This window comes from Chelon labrosus (genome assembly GCF_963514085.1).
Source record: "Chelon labrosus genome assembly, chromosome: 10".
Lineage (NCBI taxonomy): Eukaryota > Metazoa > Chordata > Actinopteri > Mugiliformes > Mugilidae > Chelon > Chelon labrosus.
The window spans coordinates 12,797,298-12,816,872 of record NC_140360.1 but is presented as its reverse complement, the minus strand read 5'-3'; the positions used below and the strand labels follow the sequence as shown (position 1 = coordinate 12,816,872).

Below are 19,575 nucleotides of genomic sequence, written 5' to 3'. Positions count from 1 at the left end.
CATACCTAAAACATATTCAGCCTACAGTGTAATATACTTTTTTTTTTTTAAATGTATTTCCTATCTATTTTATCTAGTTTCAAGTCTGTTTTAGAAATAAATTCTCTTGTATTGTGACAGCTGTTTGTGTGTTTGAAATCAGTTTGTTATGAGCCCGTCGCATTTGATAAACCTCCGAGAACCTGCAGGGGGTCTCTTTTACACAACAAATCAACACGTGTAGGAAAAAGCACATGAACCACGGTGGAAAAAAAAAAAGATTTATTTAAAAAATGGCAAGTTCAAAATCAGAGTTAGGAAGGAGGGAAAAAAAAAAAAGGACTGCATCATGGCACAAACATTTACTGAGGAGAGGTTGTTTGATGCGCCAAACAAACGGAAAACTTCACGGACGCTGTCGAACATGAGTTACAAACTGACCACATATGTGACTTGATATATCGAATGACCTTCAGCTGAAAGTTTTCTAAATTTAAAAAAAATGAAAAAAAAAATTAGCAGCAATAATCTCAATTATCCACCACTCAGTTTTTCCTCAACACTACGGATGAAAATAATGGAATGACAATGGAAAACAAAGTAGGGACGTTTCTTTTCTTCATAGATCTATGTTCAGAGTAGTTTGATAAACATCTTCAACATTTGCAGTGCATGAAAACGATTCCAGTCAGAGGACGAGCTCAACAAAACTGAGTAGCACTTCACGATCCCTTCCAGTGACAGCTAAGGCATTTCTGTGAAGTTGGAAACAAAAGGTTTTGTGGTTTAAGAGAAGAAAACAGCTTCAATTACTCAACAAGAAAACAACAAACACAACGAGGTGGGACTCAGAATGTAACAGAACCTGGATGGAATGAAGAAATTACATCTTTAACGAGCCTATGGAGTTTCTGTAAAATAAAAATCTGACCTGCCATATTATTATTATTATTTTTTTAGAGTTTGTACATTTCCCACAATTCTATTAACATAATTTTGGTATGAAATAGTTCCCTTTTAATGTAGCAATTTTACGAACAATTAAAGAACCGAGGGTGCACGTGTTAGAAAACAAAAATCTATTTCAAACGGAAGATAAGAGGCCAGGTGAGCCAGGATGTGAAGCCGAATGATGAGGTGATCATCATCCCATGAGGTGTCTCTCGGATATTTGTAGTATTGCATTTGTGAGGATAATAAATTAATTGCATAGATCGTCAGACCTTGGGCGTGTTTTCCGAACATTGGACGGAATAGTTAAAGGATTTGGACACAGTACCAGCTGTGAACAGCCATGAGACCTACTGTAGTTGGTTATTGCCTGTGAAACCTTGTACACAAACTGAATCTACATCGCTCTGGCAGGGATGAGGTAAGTCAAGGTTTTGAACATAGATTTCTCCTAAGTTGATCCCAAATGCGCTGGGTACAACCGTGTAACAATGCATCTGAACCTAGCACACGTATTTCATCCATGAACAGGAGTCAACGTTTAATAAAGTGCCAGCATCGGTGACACAGACAGAACTGAAATGTCGTTTAAAAAATATTAAAGCCTCTTTTGACATCAACACTGAAACCTGTATGCACACATACAAAAAAAATCACTATTTAAAAACAAAAGCCACCAAAAAAAAGAGAGTTTCTATAGTTTCTCACTATCAGAAGCACACAACACACTATCAAAAATAAAAACGAAGCTTCTTTGCAAAATAGGATCAATCTTAAAAGTGTTCAAGCAGATTTTTTTTTTTAAAAAAAGGAAACCTTTAAATAACAAATGTAAAAAAAAAAAACATGAAGGTGAAAACCAGAAATGCAGATGTAGATGCAAACACGCAGCCCTACTGGCCCTAATAATCCATCTAAATAGTGTTTTCCGAAGATATAACAGGGCAGAGCCATGCTTTAACAGCTGATCTCCAAGTCTACGCAGTAAGAGCTTCACACACTTTAATAACAACATCTAATTCTTGCTTCAGGAAACACACTTTGATTTTGATCCAGCTTCCCTTTTCTATAAAAGGAGAACAGAGCGACACATTAACCGCTGTCTTCAGACCATCTGGTAAAATGCTGTCATTAAAATAAGTGAAGCATTACTTCACAGATAAAACGGAAATCAGAAGAAAAGCCTGAATACATTTAAATCTCTTATTTACAGGCAGCTCTGTGTGAGATGTGATCCCTGTTAAGCAACTTTGGATTTTATCGTGTGGAGCAGCTCGACCAATATTTAGAAGTCTCTCATATTAATATTAATAACATCTGGAATGCTTTAAATCTCTTTTAAAGACATCTTCTATGTGAAGTCTGTCCATAGTGACCATCATCTACAACAAATTTTTCTCTTCTTTGTAATCTTCTGATTGTCTGAAGCTTTTCGGCGAGATTGTTGGAACTAGAAACTGTTTTGAGAGCCAAGTGCCAAAACGAAGCGAGACCACTTCAGGTAAGGTCTCGTATTTACCTGACTAATCCATGTCAGCACCATATCTGTTAGTATGTCATCGGTTTGTCTGTGCTCAAATGGTTGCATCAGTCAAACTGGAACACGTGAAGTTAGAAACGCACCAAAACGAAGAATTATGTACAAAAAAAAGAAGAAAAAAAAAAAAGAGGCAGGTTTAAAGTCTGAAGGGATCATACAAATTAAAACAAAAGAAAGAAAAAGAGACGTAAAATCATCATATTTTACAAAAAGTCAAAACCGAACATGACTCAAAAAAATAAAAAAAAATAAGGTGGTGTTGAAATGTTCTCTTCCTGGTTTCATTCTAGCTCCCCGGAGTAGTTTTAGAAAAGAATATGAGTAACGTTAAAAAAAAAAAACAACAACTTTTAAATGTGTAGTGTGTGTGTGTGTGTGTGTGTGTGTGTGTGTGTGAGAGAGAGAGAGAGACTCTTTTTCTTATCAAAATAGATGCTCCTTGTTCTGTTCTTCCATTCCCCACTGCCCGCTACGCTCCAGCTTTACTTGTTCGGAGTAAAAGAGTTTGTTTTAAAATATGAGTTTATAGAAAATATCTTTTTTGTGTGTGTGTGAGTGTCAGCGTGTGTGTGTGAATGTTTGCATGTCCTTTCTGAGGAACAGCTCGTGTTCCTCCCGAGTCTCTGGTGCCTTAGATGCAGAGTCACTTGCGCAGAGTTTCAGCACTTGGGCCCTTTGGGAGTCCCTCCGGCTCCAGAGGAAAATCTGACACAGGGTGACAACACCAGGAAGTTAGAAAACAGGTCTCTTATTTTTCAGTCGCATCACAGCAAGAGAAAAAAATGGTTGGGATGAAGGTGCATGCCTCATCTACAGAGACGCACAGAGACAGACCAGCAACAATCATAACCCACCTCTTCACTTGTTATGCTGGTAAGAGTAGGTTGTGTGTTCTGTGGGTGTCTCTATGGCAACAGGTTGTTGGACGGCACTTTCCTGAGAGAGGGGGGGAGAGAGAGAGAGAGAGAGAGAGAGGCGGCAAGGATTAAATGTGCCGTTTGATGCATCACTTTAAAGTTAAACTGTTCTAGTGGGAGGAAACACAAGTCATTACCTCAACTGAGATGTTGGTGGCAGGCACTTGGGTGTACTGGGGTATGTAGGTCCCCTGCATAGATGTGTTTGCAGGCATATACTAAGAATGGAAATGATAAGTTCATTGGACATGACAGCTAGAATGGCAAAAAAAATTAAAAATTAAACTGTCAAATAAAGCTGCACTAGAGATTTATGCCTTACAGTCCACCTGCCTTTATCAGAATAGAAACTTGTCCACGTGTATATTGGAAAACTTTTCTGTGCAGTTTTGGGTGAGTGTAACTGGATCTTTTGGATAACTCATTCCAGACTGAAGATATTTTCAGAAACTGTGTTTGCGTTGTAGACAGGGATAACAGGAGTTTGTGACATCAGTGTGTGCACTGTGATGTTGGGATTTTGTGCCGCCAAGAAGATGCTTTTATTTGCTACATCTACAATACATTAGAGCACAGTGAAACGATTATTTTGTTTGCTTGTTTAATGGCCCAGCTGTGGCAGCGTGGTGGTGCCTGACTCACCAATCTTCTGATCAGTAACCCAAACCCTTGATCGCTGAGCCCACACCAGGCAAAGTAGTGCTGGTGCTAACTCTGCTGACAGGGCTTCTTACATGTTTACACATAAGTGTGCACTTACCATTCCGCTACTCAAGGGACAGAGGCGTCAGAATGTGTTGCAGAGCTGACTGCTACATAGCCCAACACTCCTGCATACAGTGCTGGAGGTTTATTTCTGGCTTCTGATTGGCTGTGATACGGTTTTAAGTTTGGGCCTATTTCGCTCCCTGTTGGTTTAGCGCAGTCTTGGCCAAGTTTCAATTGAGCCTTCGAAAAGAATATCCCACACAGTTCTTACCCTCATGATATGCTGTTGATAAAAGTGTGTTTATGTCCAACTACAGGATATGTCAAGTCCTCTGAGTGGAGCAGATCTCCACAGAGATCAATACTACTGTTAATGTTTACTAGTCCATCACTGGTTCTTGCATTTTGAAGCTGGATTGCAATTTTGTTCTATAAACTTTGGCATACAAATGTCCTTTAGGAATAATGAGGTTCTATCTCCTTATCTTATCGTATTCCTTTGGTATCATCTTGTATAAAACAATGCCAGATTGGTCAGTTTGGTAAGCATGAGGGTTTGATGATCAACTTTCATTTGGACTCACACATCTGTCGGGTTGTTTAGTACAGCTTTAGCAGTTAAATATCAGCGACAGCTCAGTGCTAAATAATCTGCACTCAACTTACCGTGCCACTGCTGCCCATGGAGAGGTGGCTGAGCTGCTGCGTGAGGGGCCCCATCATCGAGGTTGGCTGGATGGACATGGTGTGGTCCATTCCTGGCGACAGGACTGTTCCCTGTGGAAAAAAAACCCAAAAAAACACACAACCGTGTAAGCTCTGAGGACTAAGACACCATTGGTAAGAGACAGAGCAGTGACGGCAATCTGAGTGTTTAGCAGCAAGATACTCACTGTGGGCGGCATGATGTATGACTGGTGATGTATCCAGGATGGGTTGTGTACCTGGTGGAACAACAAAGACATGCCAGGTAGTATAAAAATCTATCAAAATGAAATAAAACCTTCTACCTCAATCTCAGATTTTGACAGCATGAAACTGCCCGTATACCTGATAGGTGGACACAGGTGAATGCATGTACGGGGAGAGAGAGGTTGGCCCCATCATCCGATTGGGGGCGATGCTGTAGGGAGAGGAGTAGAATCTGAAGAAGGAAACACAAACTATATTAGCAACCACACCATGATCCTACTTCAGCTGTCTATAGAGACTGCTTTTAATAGGCGCACTGACCCGTTCTGTAAGGCCGTGGTGGGGTCATAGGTGAGGGTCATTCCCCCCTGGAGAAATAAGAAAAACACAAATAAGTATGTAATTACGGGGAGAAAAACAGTCTTAATAGAGTGAAAATAAATAATGATAAATAAACTCACAGTCTCCCCGTCCCTCGTCCAGGGCCGACCGTTCTGCAGATATTTTCCTTGGCTCTGACGCTTCTTCTGGCCTCCGTCGGCAAATTTACACAGCAAGGGTTCGGGCGGCACTGGAGAAGGGATTTTCGAAATAAGAAAATATCATAAAAGAGTTACGTAAAAGTCTCTGGGTAGGATAATTTAATTCATTAGACAAGCAATTTGTTTAAAAGATGCTGGATCGGATTTAAATTACGTCATTAAAAAAACTCACCTGGAACTCCGGGTGGGGTCTTGATATATTTTCCATTAAAATGTTGGATGATAGCCTCACATTTCTCTGTTGACTCCATCCTGTAGGGAAAAGAAATGTTCAGTGCTTATTAAAACATTATCAAAAATCACTACGTTTAACAGTTGCAGAGTTTTCTACCAGTAATGGCCACCAGAGGGCTCAACTACCATGATTATTACTGAACAGTTGATGTGTAACTTTTGTAAGTTTCGTTTCAGGCTTTCTCATTGCGTAATTTCACAAAACACATCTAACAGCCTGTGACTAAATATCTATGGCTTCTACCTGGCAAAGCCCACTCCTCGGCTGGTCCCGTTGGCGTCACGCAGGATGCGCGTGGATATGGCCTGACTGAAGGGCTTCAGCATGTTCTCCAGCTCCTGCTCGTCCATGGACAGCGGCAGGTTGGAGATGTACAGGTTGGTGGGGTCCTGCTCCTGTTGCTGACCAGAGAGAAGCCAGGAGAGGATTCATGAATGAGGACGTGAAGCAGACATGTCTCTGTTTCCCCGTGACAGAATGACAGCCACGGCATGATCACACCCAGGGGCCCTCCAAAAAACTTCAGGCCTTGGGTTATATTAAAACTACCGCCAATTATGAGAGAATCTCCTCAAACTTTCGACGAGCAGACAAACAGTTAAAGGGTAGGCGGTTTGGAGCTGAAGGTAGGCCTCATTTTGGCTTTGTGTGAGGAAGTGAAAAGAGATATTCAGTGTGATATTCAGCTGAACTTCTCTGTCGTTTTATTTCTATTAATCACGTAAACATGTAACTCTCACTCTTCCAGGACACACATACCTGCAATAGCTGTGTGTACAGAACAGACAACAAAGCAAATCCACATTATGAACTCTCTCATATCCCATCACTCATGTTATTACCAAAAGAGCAGAAAGGAGGCCATTGTGCGAGAGCAGCCTCTTAAGAGGATGAAAGTGCACGGTTCAGGTAATGTGATATCAAAGCATAATTACATCTTATATACCCCTCCATCCCTGGATGATCTAAAATGCGCTCACTCACTCCGTGGAGAGAGAGAGCAGAGCTGTGACATTTCGTACAAAGACCTTTGGAAACAATCTAGAGAACATCTAGAGCTGCTATCATCTCGCCACAAGGCAAACATTATCTTCCCGTTCCCTAGAACATGGTAATAATACGTCGCTTGCATACAACCAGCCATATTGATGTGGTAATCCCGACCTTGAATGCGGACACAGAGGTTGGCTCGCCCCGCTTTTAAAAAATCAGACAAAATGTGCAGCTTTGCTAAATCAGAATTTGAAAACATCAGAAGATAACTCACAAAGCGCAACAGTTTTATCTTACGCTTTTAAACTATTTTGTAGTATTTTTTTATTTCCTTTTTGCTCCACTCAAACAAATTTAATTTGACCAGCAGTATCTTGTCAGATAACCAATCTGTATCACCCTCTAACCATTATGCATATTCATTATCTCCGAGTGCAGATGTGATTAAAAACCTGTAAATGCAGCGTGAGTTAATTTCCATCCTATGAATAATGCATGTGCAATCGCTGCGACCTGCGATGAAGGTGATTTCTCCTTCACCTTCCCCCCTCCTCTTCCTCCTTCGCAGCAGCGCGAGCTGACGAGGAAGCTAGAACTCAGGGGAGCGAGCAGAGAAGACCTGCTGTGGATTTCAACTGTGAATGAGTCAGAATGAGTCAGAGAGAAATCTGACGCAAACACGAGCCCTGTTGTAAACTCAGACTGAAGGGGTGAGTGAAATCAAGTTATTTCGCGAGCAAGGAGCCGTATGAATGTCAGTGATCCAGCTTAACGAGAGATCAGCTTTCCCAGGGTGTTGGTAGTGTGCGTGTCTGTGACTCTGTGTCATAATCCGGTTGAGGCAAGGCAGCTGAAGTGCATGTGGGATTGTCAAGTGTGCTCTGTGTGTGCGTATGTGTGTGTTGACAGGGCGGGTGGCTGGGCACTGTGCCTTGCTGACTGGGGAGCTGCTCAGACACTGAGTCAGATGCCACTAGAGAGAACAGACAGGTCCTTTGTACAGGGAGCTCAGAGAGCAGGCCCTGGGACATGCTCCCTAAACACCGTCACCGCTATGGACACACATGTACCTGTGTGCATCTGTGGACTCCTGTTTGTGCACAGACATATTCTACCGTGCATAAATGCCTGTAAGATTTGAGTATATACATCTACAGTGCACTATGCAGAATACACCAACAAACTGAGAGAGGCCTAATTGGCTCTTTTACGAATGGATGAAAAGAAGAAGGTAAGACAGAGAGAGCACGAAAAAGAAACGTGTAGGAATCAGATAAAGCTATGGAACAATATTTCCAAGAATTACAGTTCCTGGAAATAAACCAAACCAACCAACCAACCAACCAACCAACCAACCAACCAACCACTGACATCTACACAGGGGTTCTTCTTACCTTGGCCATCTGAGCCTGCACTCCGCCAGCCTTCAGTGCCGTTACCGCCTTCTGAGCCGAGGCTGGACTGTCAAAGTCAACAAAGCCATAGCCTGCAGGAACCAAAACATACAGGGAGATGTACAAGTTGTGACAATGAGATGCATATACCGCGGGACAGGCGCGTAATGTGAACTCGTAAAGGACCCATAGCGTTTGAATCTGAGGAGACAGCCAGCTGGGGTTGGACCGTGCCTCCCAATGGAGGTCAGGGAAAGAGTTACACAACACTGGCCACATTATGCCACACAATACACACCTGTTAAGAAGGTACAAAGCGAAGCTTAACACACAGTGTGCTCCTGGCAACAGAAGGCAAACAGCTTATACCTGCACTCTTACCACAGATTCAAGCTGAAGTGGAGATGAGAAACTAGTGAAAACCAGTGACGTGAAAGTGACAGTGAATATATTAACTACTGAGGATGTTAAATTACTGAGCAATGGCTCTGTGAACTGAAAAAGCACAATCCAACAAATGTGGAAAGTGCAAGCCGCAGCCATAGTATATTAATTTCACATTTTCACTGAATTACTTCATGGAGCATAAAAGCATGAATATAGTTCTATTTATGTAATTTAGATGACATTAATACCAAAATGAGGTACATTTTTCCCCAATGCACCTAATCTAAACCTAACTGTAACATAATTCATTTAAAGACAGATGTACAGTGTTTTTCCTTTTCTCACTGTGGACACTGTGGCATTTCTTTTCAGCATCAACTTGCGCCACAGTTACTTTCATCCAGCTTTGCACCTCACCTTTGCATTTGTTGGTTGTCTTGTCCAAGATGGCCTTGGTGGATACGATTTTTCCATATCTGAAAAAAGAACAAGGTTTACACTGCAGTATCATCCCTTCATAATTACATTCAATATCAGGACTGCAATTTTGCTGAGGCATGGATTTTTCCTCTCTTAATACACCTGTGGTTATAATGCACCTGACACACACGACGCAGTGACACTGAATACAATTACACAGCCTCTGCTAATAAATTGTATGCACATGGAAATCTTTGGGAGAGGATTATTTAAATGTCCTGTGGGATTCTGCACGCCAGCTAGGACTATAGATTTCCTATACAGGATCTGATTCATTCCAGCTCACGCACAAATGTCAATAGCGATCATACGTCAAGGGGAATCCAACGTGATGTGACAGTTTGATAAAAACAGCATTTTCACAGTGCATTTCACAATAGTGCACTATCAATGCACCTACCGGCCCAGCTTTTAGCATTGCCGATGCATAGGACAACACCTGACATGGGCAAATGATTCTGTGCAGCAGTGTCTATCAGTTCCCATCTCTCCAGGCATGTGCATGCAGTGTAATCTGATATGCCTCTCCTTGGCTGTCCTGTCCAATGCTGGCTCCCAGCCACTCTCTCATTCTACTAACCAGCTTCTCTCTAGGCAACCCGCCACCCTCCGCTGGGTCTTAGTGCCTCCCATGGTGCTCTCCCGTTTTCACCAAGTGACACTGCGCCACTGCCTCATTTCACCTGAGCCGGTGAAGTCACTTTCAAAATGCATTTGGCTGATAAGGATTAAGTGATGGCCTGCTAAAATTTGTAATCTGTTGGATTACTCCAAACTGGGAACTAAATTGTGGTTACTTTCACGTTAGACAAAGAAACCTGTGCTTTGTTGCTATTCCTTTAACCACATGGTTTCAGGCTACTTATGAAGATAATTAAATGAAGATTTGAATCAAATGGATCTGGAACAAAATGCTCTGATTTGGTCACTACAGCAGCATATTTTACTAAAACATACAGTACAGGCATAAATACTGACGTTCTGACTAAACAGTTCAATACAGATTGATGCAGGAAGACCAAGGATGTGAATCAAAATTCACACCTTGGACTGGAATACACTAAGGACCAACATGGCTGTAGCCTGCTTGCATTTTGAATTGTATTAACAATCCTCTCCACATTTTCTGCCACCATGTGTAGGTTAACCGGAGGTCTGTTGTATTATGCATTTGACCTCCTATAAAACATTAATATTTTATAGAGCATTTCTGATCCTAAGCCATAAAACGCCACTGACTGGACTGGATGGATGCAACAACATTCTCCTCTTCCTATATTTGCATATTCGCCATCGTCCAGCCAGTCAGCCACTTCACATTACAACACACTATAGCTGTGAGCTCTGCTTGCTGCGTAACACAGTGGAGTTACTGAATTGTGCTCAGAGGTCTTGGTCTTCGTGATGCGGAGTGAAAAGACGGGCTCGGGACTCAGCGAAGTGTGAGAGAGCACAGCATACACAGACCAGCCCAACGTCCATTCATGGCCAACCACCAGAAACAGACCGGGGGAAGAACCGGAGCAGCAGCGAGGCAACCCAGAGAGAACTGCAGGGCCCGGAGATGGAGACCCGACCCCCATCCCCTCTTCTCATCCCTCACTCCGCGCACAGTCCATCGCAAAGCTTGCATACAACAACTCTCCGAGTGGGGGAGGGGAGCTTTGGGAGTGCTGTGTCCTGACAGCAAGCACACATTTACTGTTCAAACTTGAGTTAAGTAAGTCCGATTCCCTCCGTGAGTTGTCCTCGTGCTGCTTTACATCCTCATCTAGGAGCTTTTCCCCCTATTAACTATTATTGGACACAATATCCTCTTTCAGTGCAGTTTAACTGAAAATCACATTGGCCTTAATGTGCTCTGCTAAAAGGCAAATTTCATGCAGTGATTTTATCTGCTCTGTAAAAGCAGAAATATGAGAACTACCCCCACAGAACACCACCTGACACACAAACCCTGAACTCCATTCACTCCTCCCCCTCTGATTCTCTCCATCCTCCCCCCACCCCCCATGCCATTGCCCTTGTTTGTCTTTCCCTTTCCCCTGGGCTCGCCGTTTCCTGTAGGGTTGGGCAGCCTCATGTGAGCCATATCTTCCAGACAGCTGTAAAATAGCAGGCCTCACCCTCCCTCTCTGCCGTATTCAATCTCTCTAGCCCCCTTTCCCTCCTTTTCTCTCACTCCTCTCCTCCGCTCTTCTGGTTCTCATCACCAGGCTCCAGAATTCAATTAAGTAAAAGCAGATCATTCGTCTCAGCCCTGCGTGTTTTGATGTCTTCCTCTGAAGGCCTAACAAACATATCAGATGGATTGCGTGACGCCGTTGTTTGATGTCGGACTACATGCGGCCCACAACAGAGTTTTCAAAGACTCACACTCACAACATGAGCAACATAGTGCGGTGTTTATAGTGTACAATCAATCTGGAATGGCCGCGTCTCATTGTCACAATACTGTATTGAAGACTAAAGGAAAAATAACTCATATAGGTTAAAAGTTTAAGAAGGAGCAAAAAAACATAAAGGAGCGATTGGTCTAAGACAGCGAGACTAAACACTCTCTACCTTGAAGTCTGTGCTTACTGTAGCTGGGCCAAACTGAAAGAACTTAGTTTGTAAGTCCACTGATTATTGTTTTTTCCAAGTCACTACAAGATACGTCTTTCAAATGCATGGATGAAAATGTGCCCCTCTTCTACATGACATAAATACCCAATAAGGTATAAGGAAGCCATCCATCTGCTGCATTTGCCCATGAAGACATTCAAGCCATCCAGCCTTTCAGCAAGCCATCATCCATCACTCGGTTCTATCGTAATCTACTCTGCCTTTCTAACTGGGCTCATGCCGGCAGCAGACTGCCAGAGATATTTATTGGGTGTGCGAGCAGACGTTTGAAGCAATTGGTTTTTTGGGTGACTTACGGCTGACAGAGTTTGACCAGATCCTGGTCTGTGGTTCCTGGGTGGAGGCCACGGATATAAAGGTTGGTTTTGCTCAGCTGCTCTCCCCCGCTGCTGCTGCCATTGCTGATGGTGGTGCCATTGCTGTTGTTGTTGCTGTTGGGGCTTGGAGGGGCCATCTGATGGTTGGAGGAGGACACATATGTCTGCTGCAGAACAAAAAAAGAGCATAGTCATGTCTTAAATGGTACTGTCATGCACAAAGCAGAAGCGCTTTTAGTTGTATGAAATTGGATGCATGCAGCTACGTGGTGGCTGAGTGGATATGAAGCAGCAATTCAACCAGATGGGGCCGGAGAAAGATGAGATGAATAATAAAAGGAAAAACATTTTTCATGTGTGAAAAATGCATGAAATGAAATAAAATAATCAATAGAAATATCCCCCCCCCCCAAAAAAAATATGTACAAGAACAACATGTAAGATTGTAGCAATATGAGTGCAGTATGCAAAATCATGCACTTACTCATATAAAGCGCTGAATGTACAGAAAGTACCTTTGCACACAATCGTGATACATAGACACTGTCCTACAGGCTCTGAATGTGCACTTTAGCTGCGTCGGGAATCATAAAAACCCCAATAACATGGTTACGCAGATACTTCAAACTTTTATTATGAAATTAATCAAACTGTCGTAGTCTCCACAAGCGGCCAGAACACATGAAATTCCTCCACTACATGCTGTTTGGGCGGCAGATAAACGGGCAGTGAATGTTTACTTTAATTCTGCGTTAAAATAAAGGGGAACTGGCATTAAGGTGGAAACAAAACACAGTATACCTGTTGCTTGGACTGCAAGCACTATACAACATATAGTATACATATACAAGTATTAAGCACATCAAGCTATAATAAGTATAAATTTTAATAGTGTTATGCGTTTGGAGAAGCTGTGGTATAGCGGTCAGAGAAGCAGCTTTTGGACCGTGAAGTGCCTTGAGCAAGCATCTAACCCACCCCCAAACTGCACCCCTGGCTCCTTGCATGGCTGCCCACTGCTCCAAGTGTGCTCGCTTGCAGGAGTTAAAAAGCAGAGGACAAATTCCTTGTAGGTGTGTACATATATACATGGCAAATAAAGCCGATTTGATTTTAGAGAAATCCTTTTTTTGGCAGACAAGATTACCCTTTACCTATCTTATGATGCCATGTCAGTTATTTTATAAATGCAAAAAATACATTGTGAACTACTGAACCAGGCTGGAATGAGTGTGGCTGGACTCCACGCTGCTGCAAGAGAGGCTTTTAAGTTGCGGCTTGAAGATAGACGGGTTTCACTGGAAGTATTTGAAAATCTTCCAATCAAAACTGTTCATAGTGAGGATCTGTGGATTATCCACAGAAACCAAAACATTACTTTTAGGAAAAAACACTTCATATTGGACTTTTTAAAATTAAATTTTCAGTGCCAAGCTATTGTTAAAATCGTGGCCCAAATCATGAACTAGTTCGGCGTGTCTTAATACGCCCTTTTTTTAAAAAAAGCTCTTCATGAACTGACCTCTTAAGCGAAATACCAGAATCTATGTGTGCATCTTTGACACAATCTCTAAGATATCTGTATGTGTTGCATTTTAGTTAAACAGATTTCATGACCAGGTTGATCAGTATGCAACCGTACACTGAAATAAGTATGAAAGAAGCATAATGCAGAGGCTAAGCTAGCAGTGGCTTCATTAGTATCATATGATGATACAATTTCTATGTGCAGATTTGTGCATATAAAGGTTTTATCTTTGAAAAAGTGTTTTTATATTACAGACCAAAACCAAGCGGTATGGAATTAACATGTCAGTTCTGGTGGCCTTGGTGTTGCTTCACTCTCAGTGCTGGAAGAGCAGGAAGTGTTTGATTAGTTTGGGTCAGTAGGTCAGGCCACAGAGAACAATGGGATGGCTTGTAGTGGTAAGTGAGTCCATAGAATTTGGTTTTAATCCATTGCCGTTTAATACTCAGACGGCTAATGTAGCTCAGTGTAAATGAGAGAAATATATCACCGTATGAGGGGAACGCACGATTAACTGAATATGAATATGTTTCAATTAACAGCAAGTCATTTTCTAGACATGTCCCATTTGTTTTTACTGATCAATAAACACATGATGTTCTAACAGAAGATAGTTCAAAATGGTAAGTAACAAATGTCCACTACAGTGAATTCTCTGAGCTCCATAGATGATCAACACACACTTTAATTCAGCTGCAGCTCGCAGATGCAAATACTAGTCTTCATGTGTCCAGACTGTGATCATACGTGTGATGGAGAGATATTTTTGGTATCATCCTGTTGTATATGATAATACTCAAACCAAGGCTCTAGATTGGTTCAGTCGTTACTCTGGGGACTGATCCGCCCACCTCTAATGGCCCTGTTGGACACCAGAAGGTCAACACAGGGCCATTTGCTTATTAACAGAGAGGGAGAAAGGCAGACCCGTCCATGATGTAACTACTTCTATCAAAGGTAGCCAAAAAAAAAACAACTAAGATCTGGAGGTTTTGGTGAAATGATTCACTCTAAAGTTTTAGGTATGCAAATAAATCAGTCTTTGCTTTGTGCTAAAAGTTGTTAAGAAAATGAATAGAGAGAAGCTAAACTGGACTAAAAAAGAAACTGAACAACCAAATATGCCTGGGCAGGGAGAAGGTTGAAAATCAACCAGTCATGTGTGCTCTAACAAACCACAACCAATCAGTTAATAAGGGTACAACTAACAAGACACAGAAGTACTTTGTTTGCAAGAAAGGTAAAGCGAAGAAGCTACATTATAGTTTCTTTAACTGTATTTATCATTTGCTTTATAATCTGTCTGTAATTTTTGTCATCTTTCCTGCTATATTAGTTGAAGTTAAGGTTCTCCTACCTGTGAATGATTCAACAGGTTAGCTATCTGCTTTGCAGGCTGGAGACCTTATTACCATGAAAAATAGCCGACCTAATAGACAACATGCAGGTTTATTGACACATGCTTGGTATGTGAAACAATGATTGGCTTCCCTTGTGGCTAAACCCATAAATACAAAAAGTGGACAGGTGCTGCCGCCTTATGTTTTCCAAACTGATGTGGAATCAGCCTTCAGAACTTACCCTCAGTCCCACAGTGACTCACAGTGCCCATTTATCTTACTCTGCTTCTCTAATCCCCCCCCTCTTCTGTGGCATCAATAGTACACTGTTTGTTTTTCCACAATCACGACCTCTTCCTTTGCTTTCCCTCGCATTCTCCGTAGGCGGCCTGCACAGGCTATCAGGAGGGATGCACCTGCACAGGCTTGGGGAGATAGGATCTGACGGAGGACCGAGTCCGGGCCTGAGCACGGCTAGTGAGGCCTGTCTAATTGGGATCTGAGCTTGTTAGCGGAAAGTGCTAATCCCTCTCATGTGCTCTCCAGTCAGAAGGTAGTGTCTCATTAGAACTGCTCTGCTAGACTCTTTCTGAGAAAAGCGCGGTAGTGTGTCACCTCCACACCCACTCCCCAGCTGCACCAGCTCCAGGTGTTTCGCCACCCGTGTAAGGTAACGTCATGGCATAAACGCAAGCAAATATGGCTGCACAAGAACCCAAATGCAGTTTAGAATGAAAGATCACATTCTTAAAAGTACATGCTCGGGGATCACAAATTTATTTTTACTGCCTGTAAGACTGCATGTCTCCTCAGTTAACCAGTCCCCTAAACATGAGTGCTTTCTTCTTTCTCTTCTGTCCGTAGCCCCTCACATACCTACAAACACAGCTCCTTACATCCATAACAACATCATTTATCTGTATTCTTTACATTCATGTGCGACACACAAATGTTTGTGTTTCTCTCCCTGAAGTGGACATGGGTTTGGTCTGAGTTCGAGAATAGAAATCATCAAATTCAATTAAATCCACAGAGACTTGAGCGTTTAGTGGGCATCCACTTTATGAAACACAGGAAATGTCCACCATAATCTAATTTACAACGGATGCACAAACATCGCATTAAAAAACACGAGGGCTTAGTTTTTACAATTTATAACAACGAATGATCCCTATCTGCTTAGAAACTGGTGACGGTCCGTTGCTTTCAGCCACACTGTACGGAGAAGCTGGAAATGTATACAGTCCTATCAGATCATGCAGCTATAGCTGCAGAAAGATAAATTGTCTCTTTGGGTTATTATTATAGATGTGCAAGAGGCATAACTACAGTAAGTGGCCTACAGCGGGAGTGTGCAGCTGAAGACTGATGAGGTGATTACAGTCGGAGGGAGCAGAGGTGAAGTCTGCAGGGAGTACAGGTGACTCAAGGACTTTTTTCATCAGAGAGAGAACAATGAGCACTAAGTGCAGCAGGATGTATGCCTTTAAGTCTGTAGTGATAGCAGAGATGTGAAGCCGGGCAGTCTGACGGGTGAACGCCTCATCTGTCTGGCAACACAAACATTTAGTGGAGCATCTTAGAAAATCTGATCATCAGGGCATCTCTTTTAATGTAATCTTTATCCCAGCATAAGCATATAATTGCCATTAAAAGGCTCTTTGGAAAGAATCCTTGATTATTCAAATAAAATGAAAAAACATGATACCTTCCAGTACCATACTACAGCATTTAAATGATGATCATGTAAGATGTCGAAATCATAAAAAAGCCTGCTTATCTTTATGCTGTGACATGTTGTAGACAGTAATCTCTTAAACATGGAGTCCTACCTGCTTGGTAAATGAAAGCTTAACAGGCACAGTGGAGAAGATCATAGTATCACAGACCCAATCTCCTTCTATTAAATTTTTGCAGCTGCAGGCAAAAATAAAAGCCGGAAAAACTGTGAAACGTGACCAAATAAGAAAGGTGATGAAAGCCCTTAGCGTCCTGCAGCTCAAAGGTGAGACCTCCTTGTTCTTCTTCCCCTGACTCAGTGCAGTTTCCTCTTGACGCTCAAAACAGAAATCAAGGTATGTGAAGCGCACAGGGGAGAAAGAAAACAAGACTGAGAGTTAATCGAAAGCAGAGGAGAGGAGGGGGTGTCTCTTAATCCTTTTCTTTTCTCCGCCCTTTTGCTCGTAGTAAATGACACAGAGCAGGGGTTACCACTTGACGCTGGATTTACAAGTCTCCCCTCTGTGTGACTTTGGCGCTCTAACAATGTGAAATGTGTAAAAAAAGGGGGGGAAAAAGTGTGTGCATGTCTTCTTTCAAGAAAAAAGGTTTGAGCAGAGCCCCTCTTGAAGTGAGCACATTGTCTGAATCCAGGATTCCAGGAATTCCAGGTCATTAATCTGAGCAATCTGAATTCCTTCCAGCCGTGAGGCAGGAAAGGGAAAGACACAGGGAAGATGCGTTTGATTTCAGCTTCTTTGGTAATTTAAGAAAGGCTGAATATCAGACATCAGTGTATATAAATATATATATATTTAAAATGTCATTTAAATCCTGTTCAAGGCACATTCTGGGATTTAAAAAAAAAATCCTCTATCAGCACTAAAAATACTCTAAATCTTTGACATAAATAACATGTTGCACTGTTCCTCCATAATCCACTAATTTCTTTTTGTTTTTAAAATAAGAAAAATGTATATGATCTGCACTGGGGGAAAAAAGTGACTGAAAATAGATCACAGTGTCACTCCATGAATTATTCATCTCAGCTAGCAAGGTAATCAATATTAAACCTTATACGTGGTTCCAGGCTTGAGTCACCGTATCCTACAACTGATCTGCTCACCTCATGAAGTCACACATTTCATCTGTACCAGCCTTACTACGAGGGCTCTGTAACTTTCCTATTTTTCCTGTAGTGCCATGTAAAACCTCTCAGTAATCATTGGTAAGACCCAAGGGGTGGGGCATATTGGTACGCGTAAAAGAGGAAAAAAAAAAAAACTTTACCAACTTGTGGTTAATTCAATGAAAACATCACATAAGCGCACACACCGAAAGCTTGGTCGCCACGAATCCACATAAAAGTCCAATATGATAAGCCTTTGCTGGCTTATTCGGAGCCTTACGCGCTCCCGAGGCACATTTGTGAGCCGTATACTGTGTGCAGGCTCGGTGTAGGAAGAGAGCGGCGACCGCATCCGAACAAACGAAAGCAAACTGTTCCAGTAATCCACGGGCAACAATGTAACGGGCCCCGGGATTTTTGTTTGTAACTGTGTAACAACGGCACCAAGAAGGAAATAAACAAATAAATAAAAGCCGACAACAAATGTAGCAACAGCAAGTAATCGTCGCCTGTGATCCACTTTCAAGGACACTGCAGCTTAAACAGCCGAGCAGCTTTTAACTGGAGAAGGCACAGCTCTCGAACAAGACCGCATCGAGAGAAATTAGTCACTTTAAGAAAGACGGAGTAAGAAGTAGGCTGCGGCGCCCTCCTTTACCTTCTTGTTGATTTTGCTGGGGTAGGCGTTGTAGGGGTTGATTCCTGTCCTTGGCGGCACAGAGAGCAGCATTTTTACGCGGCGCTGTGTCCGGAGGAGCGAGAGCGGAGAGCCAAGGCAGTCAGCTGACGTCAGCCAGGGAAATTCAGCCAGGAACAGCGGTAGTGATTGGAGTCGCTCTCTTCCCAGCGCTCTCATGTACACCACTCACTGAAACGGAACTGAACCGCCTGCGCGCGTGTGTGTGTGTATGTGCGTGTGTGTTAGATCTGACTTCTTCTTCTTCTCAGGGTATCGATGAGATCCACACCAGCAACACATGTTTACTCGGGAGATGCGTACCTGACAGACATTTTGCAGCCCTCATTCTATCATACACCTAAATGCTGTAGAGAAGAAACACATTGCTGTCTGTGCTCTAAAGTCTCACTTAGGTAAAAGCATGTTGCTCCTTCGATCATAACGTGCACCCGTGCATTGTCAGGCTGAACGAGCTTCAGTTCAAGAGGCTGTAATGCATCAGGAGTAAGGAGGAATATTCCACTATTAGTAGTAGGAAGTAGGCAGGATGACTCACTACTGTGATCTGGTTTGACTTTTACTGTAACCAGGTTTGAAAAGTTAATTTCCATCCTGTAACTCTTCCTGCAGCCTGGGGCAGAAAGTTAAAGACATCAAGACCAATATATGAACAAGATACAGTGTTCATAGTTAAAGATTTCAGTAAACTCTTGTGTGTTACGTCTGTGAAAGTTCTCTGTCATCCAGTCCAAAAAAAAAAAAAAAAAAAGCTCAAACATACACTTTGATATACAGCAATATGAAGATGAATGAAAGTTGGCGGCACTCACATGTGCACCGGCTCCTGGTTCTGTCATCTCTCTCTGTCTATTTGCCCTGTTGCTGTGTGTTTTATCTTGCAATTTGTAAAATATTTTCATGAAAGCAGTTTGAAAACAATGCCCGTTGCGCTTCTTTTCTCAGTTTTTGCCCCCATCATTGCCCGTTTTATGTAATTCTTTTGCACCCAAACCCCCTCCAGCACGTTGACCCCCTCCACACTGATTAACGTGGGTCCTGTTCACCTGATACTGACTGGACATGGAGGCGTAATGATCAAAACGTCACTTCCCCGTCTTCTTATCTGGCTCATCGTTGCTAATGGCGACCTCAGAATGACATCCAAATACACAGGCGCACTAAACAAATAATGTGAAG

The 19,575-nt window shown here is 42.4% G+C and overlaps 1 protein-coding gene across 2 annotated transcripts; it reads right to left on the bottom strand.

Moving 5' to 3' along the window:
* Positions 1-246: 246 nt before the first annotated feature.
* rbms2b (RNA binding motif, single stranded interacting protein 2b) lies at positions 247-18,743 on the bottom strand. 2 transcript variants are annotated; one of them, XM_084554346.1, is made up of 14 exons: positions 18,358-18,743; positions 11,963-12,150; positions 8,976-9,034; positions 8,172-8,263; positions 6,028-6,185; positions 5,722-5,801; positions 5,469-5,578; positions 5,329-5,375; positions 5,146-5,239; positions 4,989-5,039; positions 4,762-4,872; positions 3,525-3,605; positions 3,325-3,406; positions 247-3,175 (listed from the first exon to the last, which is right to left on the bottom strand). In XM_084554346.1, the coding sequence occupies exons 1-13, from the start codon at positions 18,553-18,555 to the stop codon at positions 3,329-3,331; spliced, it is 1,347 nt and encodes a 448-aa protein (XP_084410472.1). In that variant the 5' UTR covers positions 18,556-18,743; the 3' UTR covers positions 247-3,175; positions 3,325-3,328. The 2 variants fall into 2 exon arrangements, with proteins under 2 accessions (XP_084410472.1, XP_084410473.1); XM_084554347.1 differs by lacking the exon at positions 3,525-3,605.
* Between the last annotated feature and the right edge of the window lie 832 nt (positions 18,744-19,575).

Excerpts from the sequence above, each read along its gene's own strand:
- rbms2b (XM_084554346.1), bottom strand. The coding sequence starts at position 18,555 with ATGAGAGCGCTGGGAAGAGAGCGACTCCAATCACTACCGCTGTTCCTG. Across the intron at positions 8,264-8,975 it reads GACAACCAACAAATGCAAAG|GCTATGGCTTTGTTGACTTT; the intron begins GTGAGGTGCAAA and ends TGGTTCCTGCAG. Across the intron at positions 3,407-3,524 it reads CCACCAACATCTCAGTTGAG|GAAAGTGCCGTCCAACAACC; the intron begins GTAATGACTTGT and ends CCCCTCTCTCAG.